This window comes from Bacillus rossius, chromosome 1, assembly GCF_032445375.1.
Source record: "Bacillus rossius redtenbacheri isolate Brsri chromosome 1, Brsri_v3, whole genome shotgun sequence".
Lineage (NCBI taxonomy): Eukaryota > Metazoa > Arthropoda > Insecta > Phasmatodea > Bacillidae > Bacillus > Bacillus rossius.
In genome coordinates, this window is record NC_086330.1 from 304,761,259 (window position 1) to 304,774,425 (window position 13,167).

General features: G+C 37.6%; 1 protein-coding gene across 3 annotated transcripts in view; it reads right to left on the reverse strand.

Moving 5' to 3' along the window:
• Positions 1-13,167, reverse strand: part of LOC134527853 (fasciclin-1) — a 222,445-nt gene that overhangs the window by 107,248 nt on the left and 102,030 nt on the right. For 2 of the 3 annotated variants that reach the window (XM_063360812.1, XM_063360815.1), the window contains exons 5-6: positions 3,589-3,766; positions 527-693 (exon numbers count right to left, since the gene is read on the reverse strand). In XM_063360812.1, the coding sequence (XP_063216882.1) occupies positions 527-693; positions 3,589-3,766 (345 nt within the window). The remainder of the gene's footprint in view (positions 1-526; positions 694-3,588; positions 3,767-13,167) is intronic. The other variant, XM_063360814.1, reaches the window with a different exon arrangement.

Here is a 13,167-nt window from a genome sequence, read left to right on the forward strand (position 1 = left end):
ACCAGCTACAGCCATTCCTGCCACATTCCCCAGTCGTGGCAACCCCAAGGTTCGACCCCCACCGGGGGACCTTGTTCTCGGTCGTCTTAGCTAGAACCGAGTCTGACACCGCGATACAACAGGATCTTTCAGAGTATTCTGTAGCCTCGTACTGGGTGACAAGCACATTGCAGCCTTTTCCATACTCTCTCTCCAGCACTACCCGAGATATGGTGGTTTTAATTTTGCACAAGTAAAAACTAATATTTCTATTACATTTATGCTGAATTTTTTTTTTTTTAAATTAAGAAAATACCCAACATTGTGCCTTATTTCCAATTAACTGGGAACTAAAATTAAAAACCATTGCAGATTAGGCAACATTTTCCTATGAAAAATAGGTGAAAATGGGAATGGTCTCAGAATTGAATTAACACAGTTCAGCTGACAGGAAACTACCGGTGAGTTGGGCCAGAAGCCGAGCCTGCAGAACACTCTGAGCGGCGGGGAGCGGGGGAGACGAGTCAGGACCTCGGCGAGGGCAGACAGTTACCTCGAGGAACTGCTGCACCGTGGTGTCCACGACCATGAGCGGGCGGTGGATCAGGTGCACCACGCCGTTCTTCACCGGGATGTTGGCCTTGACGATCTCCGCCAGCACCACGCCTGTGGCGTGGCTCGCGTCCCCCACGATCGTGTTGCTCTTCACGTATGCTGCGACACACACCCACACCTTCTCTGTCCTTACTCCAGTTGGGCACTCAGCGACTCAGTAGTGAGTGATTTGGTGCAATGGTCCGTGCATGAAGTTCATTATCAGACACCTTAAATAAATCTAAATAAATCTTGAAATATTTGTAAATAACAAAGCTCTGCATTCAGTTTGGCGGCCCAGTTAGGCGGCTACATCAAAGAAAGGTAATTTTTCACACATTAACGGAAGGTAAATTTTCTAATATGAATTTTTAAATGTGTAAATCTAAAATGCAACTACCGTTCACTTTTGAAGTATTGAAGATTAATCGGAACGAACAACAAGGTACCACAAACAGCAATAGCAGTCAAGAGCGTGATCATGAATTGAATCATCACATTATCTGCGTAATGGCTGTCTTTCCTTAAATTGGTAGAAAAAAGGTGACTATGTTCACTTTGCTAGTAATTATAACATAATATGCTGGAAGTACAGTAAAACCTTTTTATAATGTTCCTGCTTATAACAGCATATTTTTTAAGTCCCGACATTTTCCCCATAAGAATAATGTATTTATTTCCGGCATATAGCGTTCCACACTTGACTGCACACTGATGTACCGCTTACTTGTTAATTACTGTAGCGGCATGCATGAAATGTGTTAGTTCAGTCCTTTGGCAACAAATATCTGCATACAACAACAAACAGTTCAATGTACTGCATTTTTAATTTGTTGAATTACCTGCTCCATTAGTATTAGGAATATGACCAAAATATCCACTACATATTATGTTCCATATGATGTAAGAAATAAGACTGTGACAAGTGACAGATGTGCCCGGTTAAGATAACAACTGTTCCTTGCACATACATTAACACATGAAAAAATATTTAATTTGACATTGCACGTATTTTGGTGTAAAGTTCTGTCTATGACTGCTAAATATTACTAGAAGCTGTTAATGGTGATTCTCAAATAAAAGGGTTGAAATGAATTTCGGCAATTTATTCTTCTCTCATTGCAATGTTTGCATGTTCTTTAGAAGATGTGTCCGAAAGAAACAGAACATTCATCACTGTTGCCTATCGCTATCGCTACTCATAGTCCTGTGCCTTCATGGAAATGATGTCCTAGCGATCTCATTGTCTAGGTACGAAGTAACACAGGAACTACATCCCGGTTGACCAATAGACCCCGGGCCTGCGCAGCACGTCTGGGGCCCAATTTCTTGATAAACAGTTGGAAAGATGATGGAAAATGAAGGTTGAAACTTATTGCAGCATGGCTCTGGCACCCAGATGTAAAAATATTCACCTTTAGGCTTTCATAAACTTTTTTTTAATGATCCGCCACATGGCGTGACCTACCCTCACAGCACTCGAACAACAACTTAAGACAAAGTTAAAAATATCGTAAAAGTCATGTCAATATGGAAAACTTTGTTCAATTAGCATTGGTGAAGCGCGAGACACTTACTGCATTGCATTCGAGCTAATTTACACTCCATGCTGCTATCTACCAATACTGTAACTTATTTCACACACGTAAAAACGTAGGTTATTCCACACCTTTAGGTTCGCTGACATCACTTGTCTTGCTTACTTCTTACCAGTTTAACATACTGTCCCTATTTCAATATCTGAAGGTAGTTAAAGTATGTAAAGTAAGGCATTCCAGTTCACTGCGCATTCACTGGCTGCAGGCGTCTGACTCACGAGGAGGTGGGTGCATGAGCTGGAAGTTGCCCGGCCAGGCAGGAGTACGCCGCGATAAAATAAACTCATCATTGTGAAGTAACTAAACAACCATACTAAATAAATTTTTTAGGTTCTATTCCTTAAGGTACATACTTAGCCTCTAATGGTTAAGTTTTTAATACCTCATTCAATATAAAATGGCAGAAAAAAAAATAGATAAACTGATTTTAAGGTTCGGCAGGTGATTTAGAACAACGTTCATTATCGAAGGATATTTCTTTTCACAATGATAATTGCTTTCAAAAAATTGTTTCGAAAAATTATCTTGGTTTTTAGCATATTTTCTGAGGGAATATCTGATTAGGAGATTATCTACGTAAGTAGGTCTGTGTATGTATTTGTATGTACATGTACATATACGTCTGTAAATAAACATGTGTGTGTGAGTGTGCTATTGACTTTTCTCCTATCTTACCAAATTCAATTAAATTCTGTATGAAGGAGGTAACAAGCAGTACGTAACAGCCAATCACAACACAACACAAGCACACAGCAGAATACAAATTTCCTAACCCTCGCAACGAGGCTTTTCCTACAAAAAATAAACATGAATATTCACAAATTTCTGATTGATTGGCTGGTGCAAAAATGTGTTGGTTTTACAGTCTCCTGGGAGTGAACATCTGCCAATTTTCCCATCATAATAAATCCACATGGAAAATGCCAGGAAGTCTTGGTGAAGGAAAAAAGTAAAAAAAAAAAAAAAAAAAATGGTGCCACCAAGTCTCTCTTGGTCCTTCTTTTACAAATACGGTACACAATGTTCCAGAAACATAATTATAGCTTCAAAATAAACCTAAATGTAAAACACAGTCATAACAAAAATAATGAAATAAAATAAAATAATGAAAATGTGCATTTACATAGATAATAAATAACCTAGCAACAAAAGTAAAAACCAGTAAAAAAATAGTTAAAAGGCTTTTCTAACAAAATATTTAAATATCAAAATTAAGTACAAGAATTTTGAAACTTCAAAAATATGAGTACGAAAACTATGTCACTATATTCTTGAAGCTGATCCACCCGAATGACATAAACATAACAAAAAATATTGATGAAAGCTGGGGTTGTGCAATGCTACAAGCCCTGTGAATGGCGGGAGCTACTATATCCCTGGCAGCAGGTGGCACCAGGCTGGTAGGAGAGGGACTCACGCCGGGACACTCGGCCGTCGGACTGCGTGGTGAAAGACACGGTGACCCGCAGGGAGTCGCCGAACGCCAGCGTGCGGTAGTCGTGGTCCTTGGGCGTGCCGTCCGTGAAGAGGACGTGGTCGGGGATCACGTGGCCGTCGATCACCTTCTGGTCGATCTTCTCCGGCCGAGGCGGCGGCTGCAACACAGAGTAGTGATCACATCAACTGATTCTGAAAGTAAGGAAGCCTTAACTAGAAAATCCTTCAAGGTGGCCACCTGGTTGGGCCGCCAAACGGCTTGCAAAGCTCTCCAGGTGTTAACGCATCATTTACAAATCACTAAATATTTATTGAAAGTGTCCGATAAATAGTTATAATGAATCCTATTTAAAGAGCTATTGCACTTTGCCTATACAAGTATCTTTAGGAACTCTTTAGAAGCTAAAAGGATCACATCAGATGCAAAATTTATGAGTGACTGCTTAAATAACAAATTGGATTGCAACTATTTGATTGAAAATACTGGCTTCAAAGTTCAGAATTTCAATAGATGCTTTCATACATTATTATGTACTACTAGCTGACCCGGCGAACTTCGTACCGCCTAACAGTCAATGAATGTCGTGTTAACTTTTAGCTGAACTAATTTAGGATTTTATTAACATAATAACATGAATACTAAAAATTCAATAAAAGTACAAAAATAAAGTATTTCAATGGTGTGTCAGCAAGACATTTGCTTTATTGAAGCTATGTATTTTGCTGCATAGGTTGCACTCGGGTTGATTCTCTTCAGTGAAGCACCTTGTGATATACGACAATTTTTCGTTTTGCTATCAGGCGCAAGAACAAATAAAGCGGAAGGTTTGCCGACACGTGAACATGCCAAGTAAAATAGACCATGAGAAAAACACGCATATTCTATATTCAGACCACAAACACTTAAGGATTTACCTTGTGATTTGTTAATTGTCATGGCGAATGCAAGACGAATCGGAAATTGAATTCGTTTAAACTCAAAGGGCATATCGGTTGGAATCATCGGAATCTTCGGAATGAGAACTTCCTCACCTTTGAATTTTCCTTTGAGTATCATCGTGTGAATCAGATTCATCATCAGTTTTCTTATCACCAAATGCATTCCATTGCATAGTTTTGGTTGGTTTAGATTTCGAAGCATGATGACTACCGAGCCAACCTTCAGTTGTAAATTTATTGTGCGGTGGTAAGCCAGGCACATCCAAGCAGTTTAAAAATTCAGTTGGCTTCAGGTGGCTTCATTTTCGTTTGTAGCACAATCAATAGATTTGAATGAATGCAGAGAACCAGAGTACCAACGATTTTATTCTGAATTACGAAGTTTAAGTCATCCACATCTTTGTTCTTAGCCACCAAAATTGCTAGCTCACTCAACCATTTGTTATTTTTGTGTTTAGCAATAATGTTCGAGAACACTTTGTTGATGAGCTTGTCTTTCGATGAGACGAAATCGTGAAAATTCGGAGGAAATGAAATCAATCCACTTGATTCGTCGACAGGAACGCGGTCATTACCGATAGCCAGCAATTGTTTGGATAAATCTTCAGCAAATGGATGTTCAGCAATGCAACTCTCATGTTTGCTGCCAGCTGAAGTTTCTTCACAAAGTGCCACAGATTTGATGATTTGAGGCAAGCGTTTATTTCATCAGCAGCAGTCGATCTTGGAATGGTTGGCAGTGTTTGGCGGAAATCGCCAGACAGTAAAATCATGCACCTCCAAAACATCTCGGGTCATTGCGCAGATCTTTCAATGTTCGGTCAAGTGCTTCCCATGCGCATTTGTGTGTCATTGTGCATTCGTCCCAGGTGTTGTCAATCTGGTTTTTTTTTATGTGGTAATGCTGTAGTGTTAAAGCGATTGGGTGATTCATTTTAATTAATTTTAATGATAAAAGTAAACAATAAATCACAAAATGGGTAAAAACAATTGCCCCAAACATGGCGACGACAAAAGGTTTAGAGCTTTAGTTTTTCTTACTCTATCTACTTTATTCGTTAGAATAGCTTCGCGGCTATTGCTTGGCGGACATAAGAAATAACACACACAGTTTGTACGTCTGTAACTTTGTATGTCTATGGCCAACCTGCGTGACATTAGTTGTCAATTGTGAAATATGGCGGGGTTCCAAATCTAATTATTTAAAAAAAAAAAAAATCTGTGAATTTTATAAACATTTTAACAGTCATTCTGCTATTCGGGGCAAAGACAAATCCAACAAATCAGAGATCATTAAAATAGGTCCAGCCATTCTTGAGTTAAAAATGGTGTAACTAACCCGACTTTGTTTTATATATATAGATGAGTAAAAATTTTGATAGTCTACAGATTAGTAAATAATTTTAACAGAATCAATAGTATTTTTTCTAATAGTAGAAAAAGAAGCTAGAGCTCATACTGTACAGGCTTATATAAATCTATCTTAGTCAGTAATCAGTTCCTATTAATTATAAATGTTAATACAACCCTAAGGAATTTGCTTCTTATGTCATATTTTATATTATATTTTTATATCCTATTGATTTTATGAAGTGTATTGTATTTAGTATCAATGAATATGTTTCTCTAATGGCCTGGTTATTTACTTAGCTCTTAATATATTCTTTAGCTGTTACTTCATGTTGTAAATCTTTTTGTCCTTTTCTAAGTGTCTTTTAATTTTTTTTTTATTTCTGTGAAAGTTTGTTATTTGTTTGTTGTTTGGTATTATTTTTCTATTTGTTTCTATTTGTATGGTGCCCATTACTTTGGCCCTCAGATGTTGGTAGACATATCACAACTTAAAATAAATATATAATAAAGAAATGAAATTCCACGGTTTTGTCTATAATGTGTACTTTTTGGACAGTAAAAAAATACTAAAACAGGTGTTTTCTAGAATTTTTATACCGGTAAGTAGGAAATTTTTAAAACTCAGTATTGTAAATGGAACTTGAAATAAAAGGAGCCTTTATCTTTAATATGCCCCCACAAAATTATAGGGTCACCGCGTAAAGTCCTATAGAGGTGTGTTACTGATGCGAGGACAGCACGCCAGTTTGGTGCCTGGCGCATAGAGGCTGTGAGGCGTGTGATGCACGAGCCAGTGTCGCCCTTAGCGCCCCCGTGCTGTTAGAGCTCATGAGTCCAGCTGCTTCCTTATTCACACCGAGAAACTAGTTGTGAAAGATGTCCAATTATTTCGATGCTAACTATCTGGTGTATCAAATAGAAAATATATTTTCAGCAGTAATTTGTTTGTGTGTAAAGATTCTTTGTGATACAATTCCCAGAAATTTATAGGCATTCAAGCTGATCAGTTCACAATAATAAATACAGTAAACATAAAAATCGTGGACAACAGCTAGTTGTTAGTTTCTACTAAAGAGAGCGCCGCAACCCATGAATGTGAGTGGCTCGTCCTGTCATGACTGGGTGCATCGGTGAATCTTCAAGGAGCGTCGCAGCTGTTTGGAAGGTCAACACAAATTTTTGACATCCTTTAAGATGCACTTTCCAAGGAGTCTTTAAGCCAAAGGGTCCGTTTAGGGGTACTTGGAACCCACTGACCGGTCACCACAGATATGGCCAGTAAAGATGATATGCTCATTCATGGTACATTAACATTGGAAAAAGATTTTTGGCTCCTTAAATAAATATTTTTGTCAGTATAGAAGCCACCATTACATATTGTTGACAACATATTAATTTTGTAATGACCAGTAAGCACAAATAAATTACTCTGTTGAGGCTAAAAAAAAAAAAGTAATATTCTTTTGCAACTAAATATTTGATGTGGACTATTTTGAAAAAAAAAAACTGTTGTGGCTGTAACAAAACTGTTTTTTTCTTTAGATCCATCACAGTGCCCTACAAACACCTGTGCGTTCCTATGTCTAGAGCAATTGGAGCATTGCCGATCTGACATGCTGGATGTGCATGCATACAAGTACTGGAATGGTTACCTTTATGCAAGCCTACGTAATTATTAGAGACAAGATTTTATGGTGTTATTTTTAAGTCAATTTCATTTTCAAAAATATGAGATTTCGGTGTTATTGTTTTTATTTCAATACATTCTCTTTATTTATGAAGATTGTGTATTAATTAACAAATTTAAAAATAATTTTTTTTAATACTTCAACAAAAATGTTGTATTTTTACTGATAATTTATCCACTTTTATAGTAAAATAATTTTTAATAAGCATGTCTGGGACAGAATTACTCAGAAAAAATGAAAATAAATAGGCCAATTTATATGTATTCTAAAAATGTGCCCACTTCATTAATGTTTAATGTACAATGTGTTCCTAATAAGTTACTAACAAGTAGACACAGATTTTATGGTTTTGATTTAGGCCAATTTTGTTTTTAAAACCAGAGATTTCAGTGTTATAGTTTATAATTTGAACTCTGTTTATTCATAAAGCTAGCACAATTGTCAACAAATACAAAACTTACTTCTTCGATACTTACTTCACCAAAACAGTATCAATTTGACTGATACATGATGCACTTTCACAATATAATAAATTTTAATAAGCATGTTTAACTACCGGGTACAATAAAAATAAATCAATTATTGCATGTGTGTTTGAAAAATGTACGAATGGCATAATTTGAAAATTATTTACTAATAACAGTTGTAATATCAAAATAAAGCAAAAATTTTTCCAATCTATTCGGTACTTATATTTTCTTACTAATTCCATGCTAAATAATTTACATTCATTGAATTTATTATATTAATGGCCGGTTTCACAAAGTCTGTTTAAAGTTTCGGTTATCTAATCGAACGATTAATTTAAACAGGACATTAAAGTACTGATTATCATTTGACTATTTCCCAACGTATTTTTAACGAGTGTTTAACTAAACAACGGTTAAAGGAAATATGGCAACCAGGCGATGACGTATTGGATCGCGATTGGCTGTCGTGCTACCTTCGTTTGTTACTTTTGGCCAGTGTTTAAGGTTCGGTTAGAGAAAATTGTAAACAAACATCAATATGGGCGAAAATAAGCGGCCACGATCCGGAAATTTTCTTGCTTCGGAAACGGAATTACTTATATCTTTAGTGGAAAATTTTGCCTAAAACAATGTCAAACACTTCCAACTGTCTTTCTATTTTACATGCTTTATATTAGCTTCACCTGTATGTTTGTTTGTCTGTCCGTCTGTAACTCTTTCGACTAAGAGTGAGTGACTCATCACTGTAAAATGTCCCACCAATTTCATTATGTTCGTTAGCCGAGCGGTCTAAGGCGCGCGACATCTATGACATCAGCTTTCGGTTTCAGCGATCGTGGGTTCTACTCCCGGCCACGCCGAAAAAAAAATGTTTTTTTTTTTTTCCGGTAAATTCTAAGATTATATCCATACATCTAACTGTAAATGATTCGGAGAGACTTTACCATTTCTTTGTGACGTTGAAACTCCAAATAGTTATCTCAGATGGTAATAGGTAGTGTCGGTAACTCATTTCCCTATGATAATTCAGGGGTGCCCACAAGGGGGGGGTAACGACGCAGACTGCGTCATTAAAATTTCAGGGGGGGGGGGGGGGGGGTTAAAAGACGAGAAAAATGTATATATTATTTACATAATTATAGCTTATAATGTGAAAATACGTTTCTGGTGCTTTGATAATTGAAAGGGATCTTGTAAATCAAATTGGCCACCCCGCACTTTCCTCAACAAAAGCAGTTTGGCATCTGTCGGTTCAGGATGGAAATATTACCTGATATGACCAAAATTATTATTAGAAAATCAGTTTTAATTAATGCAAAATGTGATAAAATATAATACTAAAAAAGTATAATATTATAAAATAATTGAGTAAATCATTGAGAAAATGGCATAAAAAATTTCGGGGGGGGGGCACATCAATAGGTTAGGGGGGGGGGTGAGTCATAGTGTTTGGGGGGGGGGGGGGGCACCTCTGGATAATTATACATAAATATAGTTTAAAAACTAAAAAAACATGCTTTTAAAGAATATCAAACTAAAAAGTTAAAAATAAATATAGTTTAAAAAACTAAAAAAACATGCTTTTAAAGAATATCAAACTAAAAAGTTAAAAATAAATATAGTTTAAAAAACTAAAGAAACATGCTTTTAAAGATTATCAAACTAAAAAGTAAAAAATAATTTTAAAATTTAATTTATGACAATAGTATATAAGCAATACTAGTATAAATGAGAAAAAAGCATGGGGCGCTTAATATACAAAAAATATGGCACAAAGCAACAGTGCTAGGACCGTATTTTTGCTAAGCCGAAACCTCATTGCAAATTCAATGTCATTCATTTGAAAGTGATTTGGCCTTACTCGAAATATTCGTGGTCTATTTAAATAATCAACAATTCTTCATCATCATCTTCAAACAAAATGTTCAATTCATTCGCCATAATCACTGCGGCACTTCAATCAATCATCTCTGTTTTGCACACTATGTGGTTTCAAACAGCTTCAAAAATATACATAACCTCAAAACTATCAGCAGTAGCCAACTAATCAGAACTTCTTCTTGTGTTTAACTTAACCATTGGTTACCATCAGTTAATCGGCCGATTACTGTTAACCCTATATTGAGAAACAGGTAATTCTGCTAACCAGCACTTAAATTTTAATCAGAAGATAACCGGACGATAACCAGACTTTGTGAAACCGGCCCTAAAAGATAAAGTTTTTGTGATTTAGAGTTGAGTTTAAATTCAATTCGCTGATTATTTCACGATTTTGTTTGTTTCATTTTGGTGCTTTATGTTGTAAATTGCATTTCAGTGCTGTATAGTGTATTGATGTGTTACTTCTACTTTACCCCAATTCACCATATAATCTCGTCCCTAGTAATTATAATCAATTTCATATTTCATAATTTAGTTTTACTTTTATTATGTTACAAATAATAATCCATAAATGCATAGTTATCAAGTAAAATTATTATTTTTATACATTACATGTATAAAATACTAATGAATGCTTAAAGTCGATTTATCGCGAGAATATTTTGGGAAAGATATTCCACATAACACTGTTGTAGTTAATTAATGAATAATAATGCATCATGTGTTCGTACACAACCTTTATTCACTGTGACAACTTAGTTCAAACTCAGTCACTCACATACGACTTATTAGGCCGCCATATTGTCTGCCTCTTGCTAACTTCCCAGCATGCAACATCTCCCCCTTTTTTCCTATAACTCAAACGGTTTCTTGGCAATGACTCTTCTACCACTTCTAGTAACATACCCATCTACTTCATTCTTGTCGGAGATAGTTGATTCCTTCTTGCCTGACTTGTTGTGGGGCCTACTCTCAAACCCCTTAAACCCCTCCTCTATGGGGGACTCCCTGGGGTTGCTTCCCTTTTTTTCTAATTGTGTGCCCAATACTTCATCATCTTTTAGTGTGGCCTGCTCAGCGTCCTCGGCTGGACTTCCGGTATGTGTGCGTTGACTGTGGGTGGCGTGAGTTACGTTTTCAGATGTTACTACCTCCTGCTCTCCCCGTTTAGTTTTTGAAGTCCTCATGTGACTAGTGTTCCGCCTAACCTGCCCTCCATCCGTATCTTTCAGCACCCAATATGACCTGGGCTCTTTACATTTCCTCAGCACTACACCTGTCTCCCACTGATTCTCTTTATCTGTCTTGATTACTACCCTGTCTCCTTGTACATACGCTGTCTCTGTCCGTCTAGCTGTTTTATCATGCCATTTTTTTACCTTTTCTTGTTTAATGCAGAGTAATTTGTGAGTGTCGGCCTGAACTACTGGTCTAAGTGCATCCATGCTTGTCGGCATCCTTGTTCGTACGGTTCTACTAAACAATATCTGGGCAGGGGATGCCTGTAGCCCTGTCACTGGGGTGTTATTGTGTTCTCTCAAGAGATCTCTGTAATCTGAACCTTCTACTGTACTTTTACGTAATATATTTTTGCTAATACCAACAGCTTTCTCTGCCATCCCATTAGCTCTATGGTAATGGGGGCTGCTAGTAGCCAGTGTGATCCCTTTACCTTTAAAGTACACCTGGCATTCATGTGACAAGAATGGCACATTGTCAGCAACAAGATCTTGTGGGAAACCGTGGACATTGAATACGTCCTGCATTGCATCAATGATTGATTTGGAACTCTTACTGGCTATTGGGCGTATATCCAGCCAGTGAGAAAAGTAGTCAGTAAGGATTAGAAATGCCCTACCTGAATATTCAAGAATGTCAGCCCCCACCTTGAGGTATGGAAGTTTTGGTACCTCATGGGGATGTAAAGGTTCTTTGTAGTTTGCTGATCTAAACTTTTCACATGTGCTACACTCTGAGACCCACTTCTCAATGTCTACTGACATACCTGGCCAATAAAACAGCTGCCGTGCTCGTGCTCTTGTTTTCTCTGTACCTAGGTGCCCTTCATGGACCCACCTCAGTACTACTGATCTGAGTGTTTTCGGAACTATGATCTTGTGAGATAAGAATAATATGCCCCCTGCCATGTGAATGTCATGCTGCAAGTTGTAGTAGTATTTACAGTCCTCTCTCACCTTGCTGGCAGGTGGCCAGCCCTGGACTTGCATTTCTGCAACTAATTTCAGAGTGGGATCTTGGGCAGTTTCCTTGCTAAAGAGCTCCCTATTGCCCTCACTTATTGGTAGATGTACACTAACCATGTGGACTATATCTAGCATGTCAGGGTCATCAGTAGTTTCATTCAAGTGGGACCGCGACATAATGTCAGCAAAATGTAGGTCTTTTCCAGGAACATAGTACACAGTGAGGGAGTATTTTAACAGCTTGAGACGTAGACGTTGAAGACGAGATGACCCTATGTTAGCTACATTTTTGTGTATTATGGAGACTAGTGGTTTGTGGTCAGTTTGCACTTTCACATTGTACCCATAAACATACTCATGGAATTTGGATGCAGCAAAATGAATGGCTAACATCTCTTTCTCCGACTGGGAGTAGTTTTTTTCACTGTCATTAAGACCCCGTGACGTTGTAGCAACTAAATGCATCCTACCTGGCTCTGTGTGGGACTCCTGAAATAAACAACAACCCAGCCCATGCTGAGAAGCATCACACTGGAGGGTAGTTTCTTTTGTGGGGTCAAATGAGGTTAATATGGGTGCTGTGCATATTCTATCTTTAAGTTTGTCAAAGGCTATTTGGTGTGCCGGTAGCCACTGCCACTCTACCCCAGCCTTGAGTAGTTCACACAGGGGAGCCATTGTGGTTGCCATGTGAGGTACGAAGCATCGTACATAGTTGAACATTCCAATGACTCGTTGTAACTGCTTCTTAGAGGAGGGGGGTTTAAGCTCTACGAGAGCCCTTATCCTGTCTGGGTCTACTCTCATTCCCCCAGCAGAGAACAAATGCCCCACGTACTTTACCTCTGTTTGTTTATATTGAAGCTTTTCTTTGTTGAATTTAATGTTCCTTTCCCTGGCCCTCTCGACAACCCTACATACTGTCTCATCATGTTCTGCCTCGGTTTCCCCCATGCACATCAAATCGTCAAAGTAAATGATGACATTGGGAATGTCAGAGAAATTCCGTTCTACTAGATTTTGG